The 17,601-nt window shown below is 43.7% G+C and overlaps 1 protein-coding gene across 9 annotated transcripts in view; it reads right to left on the bottom strand.

Annotated features, from left to right (window-relative positions):
* Positions 1 to 17,601, bottom strand: part of BCAS3 (BCAS3 microtubule associated cell migration factor) — a 293,863-nt gene that overhangs the window by 83,584 nt on the left and 192,678 nt on the right. The window contains exon 24 of one of the 9 annotated variants that reach the window (XM_058037742.1): positions 16,409 to 16,557. The exons of the other annotated variants lie outside the window; for them this stretch is intronic. Coding sequence (XP_057893725.1) covers positions 16,553 to 16,557 — 5 coding nt within the window. The 3' untranslated portion in view covers positions 16,409 to 16,552. Of the gene's footprint in view, positions 1 to 16,408; positions 16,558 to 17,601 lie in introns of those variants that run through there. 9 annotated transcript variants of the gene reach the window in all.

The raw sequence follows: 17,601 nt of genomic DNA on the forward strand, positions 1-17,601 counted from the left end.
CCTAGACCTTTGGTGTGTCAGTAAAAACAGATGACCTTAAATGAGTAATTTTAGTTTTGCCTTTACACCGCAGTTCGGGTACTCAGGGTTCACAGGGCTCTGTTTACAAAATCAGAGAGAACTGATACTACACAAGAGCAACACATGCACCCACACCTTTAAAATATTAGTGAGGAGCTGGCAGCTTGTAGCAGTGTAATAAGCTCTTTTTCTGCCTTCTCAGGTTAACTCTATAACTCAAGAAATACCCCCACGGAAGGCTGCAATCTGGGATTTTCATAAGGAAGGCTGAAAGGCTTCTGTCAAAGGGCCAGAAAGCAGCATCTGCAAAAGAGCTCAGGAAAGAGAAATTAAAAATAAAATAATTGGATTATGATCTCTCAGCTAATGAAATCAGACCTACTGTTTTTCTCCGAGTCAGGGGTTTTAGACAATGCACAGTGGTGCAGGTCTGGATCCTTCCCCACTGCCCAAAGGCTCAGGGTTTCAGGTGCTGCACAACGCCAGGAAGCAAAGCAGGAGTACAGCAAAGAAACTGAAAACGTTTTCATCCCGATGGTAATGAAGGTGTGGTGACAAATAACCAGGAACTGGGCAGGATGTGAACAATAACTACGGGAAAACTGCTATTCCAGGAGCAGGTCTGGGAGCACACGGACAGCTGAGGGAATCCAGTCACCCTGGAGCAGCTGAAAAATCAGAATTGCCCTGTTCTTTCCCATTCCTCAGCTTTTTAGCTGCTGGGAATGATGCCCTGAGCAAAGCCACGTTCCCTGGCTCCTGGCACTGGGTGTGAGCAGGGGCAGGAGCAGCTCCTGAACTTTCTCCTCCCCTCCATTCCTGCAGATAATGAAATCCAGAAACACCATTCTGGGACACAGTTGTTACAGACCTCACTTTATCTGCTGCTGACCCTCAATTGAGACATCTCTTAGTCGGGGATGATGATTTTTGCGCTCATGAATAATTAGTTTTGCTGGTTTTAAGGGGAAAAAAAACCCCCACCAAGCGTATCTTTTAATCAGAATCTAAATGAAAAAATGCTAAAAGCTATTCCCCAACATCTGCCAGTCCAGCATAGATTTAGAAATAAAAATCAAGAGGTATAGACTCATCTCAGGGAATTATGTGTTCAAATCCTCATTTATGGAGATGAGAATGGAAGTGTTAACGTTCCCAGTCTTCTGCTGCATATCCAGGCATTAGGGTGGCTTAATGAGGCACTGTCTGAGACCAAGAACAAGCTCAAGTTCCTCCCTCACATGCACATTGAATTTTGTATGTAATTACTCAGTTCTGAGTAACAGCAATTTATTAGATTTTCCCATCAAACGGATGAGTTGTTGATGTACAACATCTCACAAATACCCAGGGCTCTTTCCAAAGAAAGGCAGGAGTTTTTAGGAACCCGAACACTGAATGGAACCACACACTTTATCCACCCCATTTCTCTATAAAAACGTTTTTGAGGTGAACTTAGTGGCTGTGAAAAGCAGATTTTTCTAACCAGGGAATCAATTTCTAAGGGCAGAAGAGTGGCTGCAAACAGCCTGTACAAATGATCAACATTTATTTCTACAGGGAAATGAAGCACAGCCAAAGGACAACGCTCAGGAAGGAGTGACTGGAGAGCAATTGTGTTCCCTCTGCATTTAATATAAATTATACCATTGCAGGATTGAAGAAAAATAAAGTTTCTCTGTTGTATTACTCTTAACACAGAGCTGGCTGCTAGAGAAAAAGGGAAATGTGGACAGCAGAGATCCTGAAGAAGGACACCCTGTGCTAGGGTCCCATTTTGACCCTTTCCCAATTGAGAACAGCAATGAAAAAGTCCCCAGGAGTGGCAGAAATCATGACACCATGAACTAAACTGACTCCAGGCCAATGCTATTTCCCCCCATTCCTGTGACTACAAAAATCAAGAAGACAGTGCATGGAGGGAACACTTTGGGATGAGAATGGGAATTTGTGGGATTATGTGGAGAAGTTCTTGTGTGGATAAACCAGGCTGAGGGCAGGAGAGGAGCTCAGGCACCTTCCACTGTCCCAGAGGGATAATTCAGACAGAGGGATGGACACCAGAGACATGTAAAGTTGTGGGTTCACCATCATGCACCCAAGTTTCAATGTCTTTTTACAGCTGAGCATCCAGACAGGATGGGAGAGTAAAAAGCAGAGCCTGCTTCCAGTGGTGGCTGCAAGGCTCCAGCCTGGCCTTGGGCACTGCCAGGGCTCCAGGGCAGCCACAGCTCCTCTGGGCACCTGTGCCAGGCCCTCATGGGGAACAATTCCTGCCCTGCATGCCACCCAAACCCACCCTCCTCTCTCGGCTCCAGGCCATTCCCCCTCGTCCTGTCACTGCCTGTCCCACCCCACACAGATCTGGGGACAATGTCCTGCTGCTCCTCCAGTGAGAGGCACAGCTGGCACAGGCCTGGGGAGGGCAGAGGATGAGGATGAGGAGGAGCAGAGGGACCAGGGCCCTCAGCAGCGGGACCGAGGCCCTGCTCCATTCCCAGGCCTGTTTTATTTATCCATTTCTATTTTAATAAGCTGCCTCCCTCCCCCTGGAGCCCTGGGTTATGTGAAAATGCTGGTGCCAAGGGCGGGGGCGTGGTGGGGCTCCTGCTCCTGACGTACTGTGTGGTCAAGGAGCCGGGACTGGGGGGCCTGAACCAGGGCCAAGCCTTGCACTTCAGCTTCCTGACCTGGCAGCCATTCAGAGAGACCCTGCTAAGTGCTATTTCCTAAATACACCAGCTTTTCATAACAATCTTACCACATTGCTTTCCTTTACAAGCTCTCTTAAAAGAGAACTGGACTCCTTCTGGTTAATCTACACAGACTGCATTTGGAAGCCATCAGAAACTGAACTGTAAACAAAACGTTATTAATGTGTTGTAATCTGCCCTCAATGTTCCAGATGAAAAGAAAATGTTTTATAGTTTTGGAGTATACATTTTAATTGCCTTTTAAGAGTGCATATACTTTTAGTGCTCTCTGTTATAAAATTGCAGTATCTGTTTCTTGATAACTGTTGAATGATCTCAGCTATTTTTATTAGGTTTTCTCCCCCACCCTGGTCCCCTTCCTTAAGCTACCACCACTGGAAGGCTTTTCCAGACTGTTCCTGATACTAGGCTGGCAAAAAGTTCCATGCCTGAGATACTAACTCCATTATAAACAACTCCTTTACAACATCCCCTCACTATAAAAACACTCGGATCTAGAAAATTAGTTCTTTAAATGAACTTAGAATCCAGTTACTTTCAGTAAAAATCTGAACTAAATAAGGGCTAAACTGAATTTTCCAGACTTTGAGCTCTTTCATGCTTGGTTTCCTTTGGTGCCTTGCTGGAAGAGCTTGGCTTGGGAGGAGATGCAGGAATTCAGCCCTGGAGATGTCACAGCTGTCCCCAGCCCATCAAATGAAGGCTGGTCCATGGTGAGATCCTGCCTGAGCTCTAAGCCCCAAATTCCTCCCAAAGCAATTCCCCCCTGGAAATGCTGAGCAGAGCTCAGGAGGTTTTGTTTTGCTGTCTCCCCTTGCAGCAGACACTGCCTCACACAAAAAGGGCTTTCAGTGCTTCTGGGATAAATGGGAAATGATCACCAAGGTACCTGGCAGCCTTTCCAGGTATCTTCTTACTAGGGAAATACTTGGGAAAATAAATAGAAATCCAGGGTCATAAAACTAACCATGGGGTTTGCTGTTCATGAAGCTGCAGCTCCAGAAGGTGAAGAGAACCCTTCAAATCCTGCATTTCAGGAAATATCAGGCATGTGGACATCACTGTTACCCTGTTTGTACCAACAAAAGTGCCAGGAAAAACAGGCTCAGCTCTCCAGCTCCAGCTGTGCACTCCTGAGTCCCAAATCCTGCTCTCCTGGCACTTGGCTCTTACACACCTCCCCTATTAATTTCTTCTCAGGGTAATTAACTTTCTCAGCAGCCCAAACTTCACCTCCAGCTCCTCCTGTGATGTCTCTAACACTTCCCTAATACCTTTTTGACTTGCAAGATACTATTACTTGATGCAACACAGGCCAGAGTATTTCACAGTGGGAACTGCTTGGAGAACGACCACTTTTCAATGTTTTCCTCTTATTCAATGAAAATATTTGAAGTGACAAAGCCCCTCTCTCACGTTGGGTTAGGATTCACATCATGCAAGTTTATTGTCACTCTTTTTAAGTTCTTTTTATCTTCAAAATTATCAGCGCCCGTAATTTCTTTTTTTTTTTTTTTTTAATGTTGTTTTTAAAAACATTTTTCAGTATGCAGATGTGCTTGTGGAGATTAATGGACTGGGAACACTGAAATCTTGTATTAATCAACTTCAAGGGAAGGGAACTGCTGAGTAAAATTTTCCACAGTGCTGCACACAGGAGTTTATCCAGAGAGCTCCTTGTCTTGGAGGAGCCCTCTGTGAGTTCTGCACTGGGACCAGCCTTGGGTGGCTCTTCCTGAATTATTCCCTGAGCACTGAGCAAGCCACACTGTGGGGAACCCTGTCCAGCGTTTATCACAACCCCTGTTATCAGAAATAGCTGATTTCTTCCATGTGCCAGTTAATCCTTGGGCTCTGTGATGGGAACCATCCCTCCCTGGAGGATCATCCCTCCAAAAACGCAGCTGCACGCGACCTCAGGGTGCAGAGCCACGAGAAGCCCAGGAACCAGAGAAGTTCTCCTCAAGAGGAGACCCCAGCCCACCACCAGAGGGGAAAGGAGCTGGGGAAGGGGCTGGAGCTCCAGGAGAGGCTCAGGGAGCTGGGAAGGGGCTCAGCCTGGAGAAAAGGATGCTCAGGGGGAACCTGTTCACTGCCCAGCTCAGTGTGAGCAGCTTTGGAGCAAGGTGGGGTTCACCTCCCAGGGAACAAGCAAAGGGATGGGAGGAAATGACCTCAAGGTTGGATATTTGGGAAAATTCCTTCACACCAAGGGTTGTCCAGCCCTGGCACAGCTGCCCATGGCAGTGGTGGAGTCCCCAGCCCTGGAGGGATTGAAACACCCTGTGAATGTGGCACTTGGGGACATGGGTTAGTGGTGGCCTGGCACTGCTGGGGAATGCTTGAACTCCATGATCTTGGACTATTTTCCAATTTAAATTATTTTATCCTAAATGCTTTAAATATAGATTATATGGAGCTAAATCTGCTTTCTGCAGCAGGGTAATGACAAGAACCCAAGCCCAAAGCAGGGGCTGCAGGCAGCGTGCGTGCACACATTTCATTAACTGATAGGTTAATTACCCCAATTTCGTTACTAATTGGATCAGTTTAAACCTGCTGCATTGGGAGTCTCTTGGCAGACACAAACATCCCCATAATTACAAAAACAACTGGTTTCTCCAGTTACATAATGCTGCCAATTAAGTAATTCCTCCACATGTAAAGCAAACCCAACCAAAGCCATTTGGGTAGTTTTGCCTCATTTTCAGCAACGTGCTCCTTCCCAGTGCTGGTGCCTACAGAATCCAGCAGCATTCCTCGTGGCAATCCTCTCCAAGGGCAGACCCATTCCTGCTGGGGGAAATGGAATTTGCCAGAGTGATGGCAAAGCAAGTTCTGTGAGAAGGAAAAGCCACCTAAGCTTTCAAGTGCAGCTTTTGGCAGAAATCTTTGAGGTTTGATCCCAGTTTGAGGGACACCACCACCCTTGCTTTGAGCCTTTCTCCCTGGGCTTGCTACAAAGCAAAACTTCCCTGCAGCAGCACAAGGCTCCAAATAGTTTGGGATTTGCCAAAACCAGGGAGAGTTGGATATCTCACAAGAAAAGCTGGGTTTTACTGATCGTGTTAAATAGTTTGTCAAGGCAGACTGTGGTGAGTGATAAAGCTGCTGGGTGTGCTCAGCTCTCCTCTTACCAGCAGGTACTACCCAGGTCAACTGAAATTATTACACCAACAGAAATTACTGAAAGGAACAAATGTGAGTAAATTGTTTCTGATTCTATGAAAACAAAAGGCCATACCAATTTAATTTTTTTTTTTAGCTTCCTAAGCTAAATAGAAATTCTGTAATTCTTTACAAAATTAAAAAGCACAAATAAATCTCTGTTTTTCATGACTGAGATTTGCAATTTAAAGCCCAGGGAGCTCCAGAATGAGTATTTCCAAGGACTGTGCTCCTGACAAGTTGCTGTTAATGCTGATTGAACAGTTCCTATAGGCAGCAGGAGTTTCAAGTATTTCCTTCTAAAAAGAAATTGCAGAGCTCAATACGAAACCAAGAAACCCACAAAAATTATATTTAGCTGCTCCCTATATCACACAGCTTTATCTCCAGGGAGTTTCTGCCATCACATCTCTAAAATGAGATTTCATGGGAAGTTCTGGAAGTCAAATAATGTCCCACCTACCAAGGCATTAACACTGAATTAAGAGTCTCCCTTCCCCTACATATAATAATAGTGAATGTTCATCTGCTGAAAAAAGCAGATAAATTAAAAAGCACTGCAGTTTGTAAGAGAACACTGCTTGGGAAATAACCTTTGGAGGCACTGGAAAAACTCAGAGTTCAATCAACTTTATTTCCAGTACAAAAGCAATTAGATTTTTCCCATCAGAAATCAGATGAAGTAGTAAATTAGGATTTGCTGGTGATGGGAATTCTAAACTTGTGGCATAAATAGAATTTCCTTATTATTATTTTCAGCTATGGCCATCCATCTAAACCCCCATTCCAAGCACAATTTGTGAGAAAAAAGCTGCATTACAGAGTTATCACAGATATCTACATTTGAGTTTTCCTCCTCCTTTTAAAGCAGAAGTTACTTTAATTAAGCTTTAAACAACAAACAATCAACCCACAAGAACCAACAAATTTGGCTTCTGTTCCATTCACCAAAAACTCTGACTGTACTGAGAAATCTGATTTAAACAACTCCCAAACCATTTGCATCCCTGTGACCCTCAGAAGGCTGCAAATATTTTTGTGTGTTCCACCAGTCCTGAGAAATCAAAACACAGATAAAAATGCAAATTTTGAACTGTTTTTTGTGCTTGCACAGAAAATATTTTACATCTAATATTAATTAAGAATAAATAAGTTCAAAATAATTTTGCTTGTTATAACGCATCTGGAGCATCAAGAGTGGCTCCTGTAGCAACAATTTCAGTGAGAAAAAAGTTCAAAATCTTCTCTTTCTGTTTCCTAACACAGGGGGCATTTTGAATACAGAGAAATACATTTCCTTTGTAATGAGAACACATTTCCTTTCCCTTTACATATCTCTTTACATGAGATACATTTTTTTCCCAAGCACAGCTCTGACTGCCTGGTGAAATTTTACTTCTCACTTTGACTCCTTCACTGTGAAATTTCTTCTTTTTTCCTCTGTGATTTAATCTGAACTGGTTTAAGGTTAAGGTGAATATTAATTCCCAGTAAGTCCATGAAATAAAAAGGATGAGAATTGTAATTTCCAGAGAGCTCTGCAATGGCACCCAAGTCCTGCCCTGCTTCCTCTCCTTCCCTCCCTGCTGATCCAGGAGTAAATCCACCAAACAGAGCAAGAGGGAGAAAGAGGAGATGAATTCAGGCCACAGATGAGAAAAATCAAGACTGGGAATAATTTCTGAATACAATATTGGCTCCCTAAAATCCAAGACTGTTTCCTAATTACCATTACAGGAAATATTTGAAGAGCAAAGCTGCTGAACTGTGTCCTGCACACAGAGCTCCTTGCTCACAACTATCCATGGATCATTCCTGTTGATTCCTCCTTGGCAGCTGGGAGTATATTCCAACTGTCTGAAAAGAGTCTAAAACCTGAGATTGCCTCTGTCAGCACCTCTCTGATCAATCCCAATCCTGTGGATTCCTGTTCTGTTGAAATCCAAGGATATTTCCTTGATGGACACACAGGCCTGCACGTGGATCCAGGTTGGAAACCTCCTTTAGCCAGGAAAGCTGATTACAGAGTTATCACAGATATCTACATTTGATTTGAGTTTTCCTCCACTCCAGCCATCTCACTGTGCCTTCAGAGGAGTCTGTTCAGCACAGACAGCAGGCAAGGAGAGCAGATGGAATAAACAGAGATTTCTTCTAGCCAGAAAGCAAATGCTGGTGCTGGAAATGAAATATTGTCATGGAAAAGACTCATGGGGGCATCCCTGCTGCTCCTCAGGGCTGGCTGAGAGCAAAGGACTGGGGACACAGAGCAAGAACCAAATTCCTCCCCAAAACTGGGAAAGAAGCTCTTGATGGCCTCCCAGGCACACAGCAGGAAACCTCAAAAAAATCCAAATATTCCCCCTCAGACTGCAGGTTTGGGTTCCTCCTCCTGCAGGCCCCATGGCCCCCAGCAGAAATTCAGGAGTTTTATGGAAATTGGCCCAAAGTTGCCCAATGTCCTGGTTCCTGGGGAGAAATTCTCCCTTGAGCCACGAGCATGGGAAATGCTGAGTGTTGGATCCAAATCCAAGAGCTCCTGGAGCCCAGGGTGCCCAAATCCCCCCTTCCAAAGCAGCCACCACTGAGAAGGTCACGTTATAAAGCCACTCCATTAAAACAGTAATTAAAGAATAAACATTAACCAGCAATTTTTCCTTAGGACTTTCTTACTTGCAGTTGGTATCATTCCTCCCAGAGCGAGCTGTACCTTATGGATCTGCACGTTTATCTTGATGAAAAATCTTTAACTTCTTGGTGTTCAAGGCAAGAAAAGCCCTGTCCTTCCATTGAGAGAAATCCTGCTCCCTGCTCTCCCAGCTGCAGCAATCCTGTTATCTTTATTATTTATCCCTGACAAAAGTACATTGGGACATGGTAAAACTGCCATGAGAAAGAAAATCAACTTCTCCATGCTTTAATAAATGGGAATTTTAATTATCTGTGAAGAAGACCAAAGATAAAACTCCAGGTAGAGCCTGCTAACCATTATCTAGCAGGTGGGCTCTTGCAAACTGGATAGTCCTGACTGCTTCAATTTCAATCCTTATTCCTCACTAAGGCTTTCAGAAAATGCCAACAACAAACACTTTCTTAAAAAAGAAGCTGAGATGAATCCATGCTCAGAGCTCCAGCAGGGGAAGCTGTCAACTGGCCCCACTCCATGGGAATTAATGCAGAGGCATTGATTTGTTCTAGGCTAATGATAAGGGCTCTTGGTTTAATTTTAGGAGAAGAACTTTCATTTTCTGACTGGCAAACAGAGCTATTTATTACACAACCAGAAAGCCAAAGTTCAGCTTTGCAAGTGACTAATCAAAGCCAAGCCCTCCCCGTAGGAAAGGAGGGAAAACAAGTCTGGAATGGTCAACAGCAGTTTGCTAAAACAAAACCCAACTTCTGCCTCTCACCCCCTGCCCACCCTGGAGCAGCTCCACCAGGATTCCAGGCCAGTATTGAAGGCACTTTTCCAGAGGGATGAAAATCACAGCAATTCCAGGGATCACCCAGATCCTTCAAGGACACAAACCTCTCTCACAGCAACAGGAAACACACAAAAAAAGACAGAAATTCAAACAAAACCACAACAACGCTGTTGAAAAGACAACAGGAAGACAAGGGAGTTGAACAAGCTGCTGCTGGTGTTCTTGCTCCTTATCTCAGAGGAATCCTGGATGATGAACATCACTGCAAGTGCCACAGCAGCCACCCTGTGCTGGCAGGGACAAACTGCTCATCTCTGTGCTGGCCAGCAGCTCTGTGTCAGCACTGAATGCAATTTCTGGCACTCTGCATCCAAAGAGTTAAGCTATGTCCTGTAAAGATAAAAATCTCCACTTTTATTACTTTGTAGGGCTCCTGCCAAACGAGGATCCAGCTGTAATTGTAACATTCCAAGCTCTGGAGGTGCCAAGTTTTACTAACTATAATTTAACTGGTCCAGCTGATGCAGTCCAAATTCTTGTTTGGATAATCAGCCTTTGTTTAAATATGGACTTTCAAAAAAAAAAAAAAATTAAAAAAAATAGAAAGAAAGAAAGCCCAGGCCAGCATTAGCCTGCAGGCATGTCATGTGAGCTGATTACCCTGCAGCAGTAGCAGACACTCATGCACAAGAGGAGGATTATTGTGCCAGAATTACTGTTACGGTAACACAGAATCAGAGCTCCTCTCCCCCCAGCCCCCACCCTTCTTCTTTTCTTTCTTTTTTTTTCTTTTTTCCTCCCCCCTCCACAATTCACAAGTCTTCTTTCCAAGTTCAAATGAAGTTTAAAGGTGAAAAGGGCAAGAAAGTTTCATGACTGGCTGTTGAAAGAGGGAGAAATAACCAGGGTCTCCAAGTTTGCGTTTACTAAAAGCTCAACAATTTTGTATTTTGCTGCAATTCATAACTGCACAAATCCCTTTTGTTGGGTCTGTTTGGACTGAAATTAAACACTTGTCAATAATTTATAACTTAATATCATTAGAAAATAATAATAACTGTCAAGCAACTACATTCAATACATAAAGCAAGTTGAGTGGCTCGTTAGATTATTTGTCAAAGCAACAATTTCTATATATTTCAGCTTATTTCTACTGGGAAGAATGGTTAAAGAGCCACCCAGCTTGCTTGGAAATCATTTCTCCACCAGCTGGGAGCAATTCCCAAATTGCTGCACCTCAGCCACATCCAAGTGATGCTGGCTCCCTTTAAAAGCACTCCAGCCTGACTCCAGGAGGTGCCTTCAAAGTGCTGCAGGAGGGAGGGCCAAGGGCCTTTGCTGCTCCCTGCCCAAAAATGCAGGGATTATGCAGGAAATGCAAAAATACCCCGCACTGCCCATGCTCTGCTCTGAATTTGACATCTGAATGGAACTGAGACAGTGGCCAGCAAACCAACTGTCAAAATGAGCAAAATGAGGCATTTGGGAAGAGAAAATTCTTAATTCAGTTTCATGGTCAAGGACCTGAGCTGCACAAAGCTGGGGCTGCCCTCCCCAGGGCTGAGTGCAAACAGAAGAAATACTTGTGTGTGTTTGTACGTGTGAGGAATTTTGGGAGCAAACTCACTTGTCAAATGTCACAGGCTGTGTTCTTCTCGGGAAGCCGTGAGAGTGGCTTTTTGCAAAAACAGAAATGGAGAATCCCAGAATGGTTTGGGTTGGAAGGGACCTCAAAGCCCACCCAGTGCCACCCCTGCCATGTCAGGGACAGCTCCCACTGTCCCAGGTGCTCCCAGCCCTGTCCAGCCTGGCCTTGGGCACTGCCAGGGATGGAACAACCACAGCTCCCCTGGGCACCTGTGCCAGGGCCAAGAATTCTTCCCCATATCCCACCCAACCCATGGGATCCAGTTTGACATCAAAGCTCATCAGACATCTGACCTATTTTATCACTTTTCTCTCCATGTGAGCACCTGTGGCAATTCTATTTTTGTTGCACATTAATCTATGAAGTTGAAAACATAAAATTTAAGTATACTAAGCAAGGAAGTTGGAAATTCAGATTAAAAACTTTATCTGAGCCAGTCTGCCCCGACCCTGGGCTCGTGTAAACTGATTTAAGGCAGTGGTGCCACCAGAACTGACATCAGTCAGGGGTCTGCTCTTGCTTCCATCCATTTACCTGAGATCATTTCTAATGTACTTAGTGAATGAGAATTCTCCTTTATTTCCTTCCAAACTCCTTCTGTTGATTTTGTCCCTTCTGCCCCTTTGCAGAGTGAGGACTGCACACACACCCAGACAGAGCCACCTCCTCCCACCCTCAGCTCTTCCCTCCTCAGCCTCTCCTGTTTTCTTCCCATGATTTCTTCTATTTCTTATATTCCTGCAATATTTCAAGGAAGCAGAGGAAGGCTCCAAACACTGCAGGTTATTTACAGCTCTCAAAATATTATTTCATTCACCTTGAGGAGCTGCCCAGGGTCCTCATGCACAAACAGGCTTTGGGGTCCTTTAAAGTGGCCATACAAATAGGAAAGGCAATAAGAGAAATGGTATTTTATTGAATTGACTTTTAAAGTCTCCCATGCTTCTCCCAGAAATCAAATGGTGCCTACAGAGGAACCAGAAATGTCACTCTGGTTAGTGACAGTAGGTCATTATAGGTTGTAATTAACTTTTTTAATTCTCCAATTTTTAGTTAAATGTGGAAGGTTCCTTTTTTTTTTTTAAAGTGAACACTCTCAAACACATGGAAAAAATACAGGAATTTATAAAATTGATCTATAACATATTTTTACTTGAGAAAGGATTACAAGGTTGAATCTTAACATTATACACTTAAAACCATTTCTTGTTCCACTGCCTTTACAGTTCCAAAAAAAATGTACATTTTGGAGACAAAGGCCTTTATCCTCTTAAGTGCTGTGGATTTCATGCCAATCTCCCAATATAAAGCAGACTTCAGAGTCAGACCCCAGAGAAATGGTCTCGGAAAGATTAGATTTTCCACCACAAAATAAAACCCTTGTGTGGGGAGCCACACCACTCCAACACCTCCTTCCTCCTGAGCTCTTGTCTGACAGGGAGAACACCCAGCCCATCCCGTGCCCCCTGCTCCAAATGGAAGTGGTTGGATCATTCCTCTGCTCTTGTGCCAGTTTTTCCATGTGCAATACACCCAGAATTGTCACAAATCAGGATTTTTCTAGGTTTTTTCCTTATTCTGTATAATTTTGCAACACGAAGTTTGCTATTAATATTAGAGTACAAAGTGAATTCTGACTGGTGATGGAAAATAGACAAACTCAGTGTAAGGGGCACATGAAGAACATAATGATGAAAAATTCTTGTAAACCAGCAAGATAATTTTAGGAGTTGCCCATCAAGTTGTGCACATCTAATAGCAACAGCATAATACATGAAATTAATGATGCCAAGCCAAATAAATACAAGAAGAAACTTAAATTTCTCATGAGGTAGAAATGCATTGTAATCAATCATCCCCGTATTAGAAAACACAGATTTTTCAGGATATTTCAAACTCAATTGCCAGTAATAAAATAGGACAAGCAAGGAAAAGAGAGAAATATAGATTCAATACAATGTAGCTCCTGAGGATTCAATTTTAACACCACCAGAAAAGAATGAATTCAAGAATCAGAATGTACCCAGCTCAGGATTGCAGATGGGAACTTTCTTGAGAACACACAGTTTAAATTCTAGTTAGGATATTCTGTGATTAAATGCTCCTCCAATTTTTGAGTACATCACTTTTTTCCCTACTGGCTACTGTGATACAAAAGACATCTCCTGCAAACACTGGTAAAAAAAAGAAAAGTGCAAGTAAAAGCCATTTAGGTTTCCAGCAAAGACATCAAAGCAAAGCAGCTAATGGACATCCAGGGTAGTCAAATCACTCCTGCAAAATCCATTAGTTACTAAAAGTTCTGGAGGGCTCAGTTTTTACAGTAAAACCTGTAAAAACTCAGTATCCAGTTTCTCTGTTGGGACACTGAGGTGTGAAGATCCAAACGATGCTGGAACTGAACTTGTATATTTGAACCTTTTGAACTCCAGCTGCCCTTCATAAATTACTTTACCACCAGCTTTAACACGTTCCTGACCCACCGTGCAAGAAAAGGGAGGAACCATTAAAAACCCCTGGAAATGGAACTGAACTTTCCAACACTTGAAGTGGAATTTGTCTTGGTTCAAGAGACAAGCACCTACGGCAGGGCTGGGGGAGGAGGAGGAGGAGAAGCTTCCAGATAGAGCAGTGAAATTCCATCTGTGCTCAGGCTATGAAAACAGAGTGGCCAAGCCCCCTCCCCAGCCCAAAGTGACTGAAATGGCCCCAGCCAGGAACAGGGAGCTGCTCCTTCCCATCTGGAAATGCTTCAGGGAAGAAAACCCCCAAAATTCCCAAGAAGTTTGTTCTGCACCTCAGAATGGGATGTGCTGTCCTGGATGGGCAGAATTTTGGGATGCAGAGGGTTCTCACCACATCCCATCCACAAGGAGACAGGTTCACCCTTCCCCTGAGGGAACCTCAAATATCCAACTCCAAGACAATGGCAATAAAGACTCTTAATTAATTTTAATGTGAATTAAACTGCAGGACAGCAGCTCAAGAGCTCAAACACAACATTTCCTGCTTTCCATGGGAAATGAGGACAACCAATAAATACAAGAGGAAACTTTCTTAAACTTCTCATGAGATAGAAAGGTATTTTTATCAATCATCCTCATATTAGAAAACACAGATTTTTCAGGGTATTTCAAACCCAATTGCCAATAATAAAGAAGGACAAGCAGCAGGTCCCTCCTCATTATTTTTTAGACTCAGTGTGTTTATAGACAGTTGGTCACTGAGATGCTGGGGAAAAGTAAAGGTTTTGAGTCCAGAAGAATGGAAAGGCCTTTCCCAAACAGGACAGCACATTATCCTATAACCAAACCAGATATTCCTTCCTCCCACACCTTTCCCTGCCTGCAGAGAGCTCAGCAGCCAAAGCATCAGCACAGAATCCAAATCTCCACAGGAACTCTTCAGCCCCAGCCCTGCTTGCTCAGGAAAGTCACCAATTTTTCCCCACCTGAGATTTGTCATTTACAAATGAGGAAACTGTCCATCTTAGAGGTACGTGCTTTCAATGGGTCAGCTAATATAAAAATACTACTTTTCTCTTTGGATGATGATGTTATCACATTAAATCTGGACACTGCATTTCACTTTCTGTTTAAAATGATCTTGCTAAGCAGCAAAGGGACCCAGCAGCTCCCATTTTCAGGTCACCTCAGGTCTCCTGAACAAACTGTGCCCCAGGGTTTCAGTGAAACTCAGGAATTCCAAAAGCAAAGCACATTGCCCTTAGCACACAAAATGCTTCTGATTCGCAGAATGACACAAATGTACAAGAAAAAAAAAGGATGTCTGATTATTTTTTGTAATGGATGGCTTTTAGATGGGCAGAACACACTCAGGCATTTCTTAAAGCCCCAACCACGGGTGATTTCCAACAAAGGCCTTGTGTGAAGTGCTGCTTGCTTATCACAAAGACTGGGAAAAAGAATTTTCAGGGGTTGAACTCTTGAGTTTTAACCCTGGACAAAGAATCAGATGCTGTACAAGTGTGTGCTCCTTAGTCCTGTGGTGCTGCCACACCGCTGATCTTGAATCCTTCGGATTGATAAATTTGTGTGAAATTATTTGACATTTCAAAAGAAAATAAATAAAAAAGGAAAATGACACAACTTTCTGAGTAAAGTCCATGGCACAGTTTGCCTGCTTAAGGAATAAGATACATGAAATCTTATTAAAAGTGGGCTTGCAATTTATGAAATTACCATCTCCATTAATTACAGCTGCTAACGAGACATTACAATGAACCATGTGGACAGTCCGATTCAGATGAATAACACAGATGTTTAAAAAAAAAATAAATCACTAAATCTCACATAATTGAACCTGTTTTGCTTCCCACTTGCATGAAGAAACACTGGTGGTTTCTCCTTCCCTGTCCCCCAGCACAGACTGCCTTTCTTTCCCTGCCTTCCCCCTTGGAAATGAGCCGGGGATCATTTACAGACTTCTGAGCTTTGCTGGGACACTTTCTGAGGATCCCTTTGGAAAATGGAACCACATTTCAAACCAGAGGGACGCAAGTAGGAACCTTGAATAAACAGGCCAGCAGCCAGAGTGGTCATCAGTAATTTTTGTTTAAATGTATTAACAACATAATTTAGAGCATTCACATCATGCAAGCACCCCCAGTCTGTGCAGGGGGATCTGCACTCATTACGTCTCATCAGCCAGGAAGGACCCACATTTCTGACATCAAACCAGCAGCAGGCAAGGTCCCAAACCCAAATGTCAGCAGGAACCCCTGTGCCCAGGGCAGTCCCACAGAGGCACATCCCAGCTCTCAGCCCTGGGACTCCTGAACAGCAGCAGTGGGAAATGCCCAGGCTGATCTCCTCTGAGAGAGGCTTCATCTGCTGGGGGGCATTACCAAATAGCAGAGATCAGTCCTGCCTGATGCAGAGGTTAAGTGACAAGAATAACATTACATATTGTACAACAAAATGTTAATTTACAAGACTCAAATGGAGGCCGGGACGCACCAGCCCCACGACGAGAGGGCACGGAGGAACCAGAGAGGTCTCAGAACACTTCTGTCTCTTAGGCCATTTTTGGTTTATATATTTTGTTTCACTCGTTGATAATCTTACAGACAAGGGAAACCATGCTGCTGGGGAAGTACTAAATCACACCAAAAGAGCTAAGGTTTTTAGATGAAACAAGAAGCTGATTACACATGCACTGAGTATACCAGTCACTAAGCGTTTCTGGATTGCAGGGATAAGATACTCTCTTTGCTTATTACTGCCTCCTTGATCCAAAGAGATTTAAGCAACTGTTTTCAATTAGATGTTTTTAAGCTAGTAAAACTACATCCATAAAGACATATTTATAGAACAACTTAAAACGAGAAGAATTAAAACGACTGCAAAACTGATGAATTCCATTCCCCCACCAACCCTCCCCCCCCCACCCCGAATCATTTACTGACCATTAACGAGCAAAAAGCACTGCAATTTTAAGAATTAATCCAGTGTTGCAAAATTAAATCAGATACACTAGGAGGGATAATGACAAACTGGTGGCTCCAGCGTTGTCAGTTTGCGGGTGATACAAGTTCAAGTCGTCTGTGCTAGTGGTCACTCTGTTGGAACAAACATGAACATAAAAGGGAACATTAAAAGTGCAGCAGCACCAACTGAATCAATTCTGTCACTGAGGGTGCAGGCTCACAAGTGGCACAGGGTGAATATTTTGGGATGTATTTTGGAAAGGAGCTGCCCAGTTCCACAACTGTGAGATCTCAGTATATGTTAATAAAGGAAGAGGCAGCAATGGAAGTAAACGAAGGGACAGGATCCTCATTTCCCTCTGAATTCCAGAGCACAAGGGCCTGGCAGTGTGGCTTTGCCACACATGACTGCTTCCAGCCCCAGGAACCCATGAGGAATATTCTGAGAGCTCCAGGAACAAAACTGAGCTTTGATAGTTTTCATCCAACAGCTGCTTACACAGAATTTGCCTAAAATGCTCTGCAGCATGTGACTGGAACTGGAACAGCAGGATGAGCTGGAGAACACAGGGCCATGGCAGAGGTCTGGGATGGTCACAGCCACAACAGGGACAGCCTCACCCCTGCCACAGCCTCCAGCTGCTCACTGACATCTCCCTTTTGTACCTGCCTGGCCCATGCTGCAGGTAAATAACTGGAAAGGAAAGCCCCACTCCAGTCCTGCCTCTCCTGCTGCCAAATCCATCTCAAAAAGCTCAAGGCATCCTAAATTTTATCTTCCCTAAACTTCCCTACAAGCTCAATTTGTTCCCACCTAAGCACATCATCATGAAAACACTTAACGGTGGAGTGACTTGGAGATTCAAACACATCACTTAAACAGATATTTTATACATTTAACACCCTTCAGAATCTGGCCATAAATACAAATGGATGTTACAATGACCCAGAGCCTCAGTCTGTCACTGTGGTGTTGGCCTGGGCTCCTGGGGTGATGGGTGCTGTGCCTGGACCTGGGAACCTCAGGGAAGCACAAGAGACATTTTATTTTCCCTCTTTTTTTTTTTTAATTTGCAGTTTACATCTTCTCCATGGGCAGCATAAGGAAATTTCAGCCATTATTTTGGGTGATTGAACCCAGAGTTACACACAGGGTATGTAAGTTTTTAAGGGAAC

Source organism: Melospiza georgiana, chromosome 19, assembly GCF_028018845.1.
Source record: "Melospiza georgiana isolate bMelGeo1 chromosome 19, bMelGeo1.pri, whole genome shotgun sequence".
Taxonomy (NCBI): domain Eukaryota; kingdom Metazoa; phylum Chordata; class Aves; order Passeriformes; family Passerellidae; genus Melospiza; species Melospiza georgiana.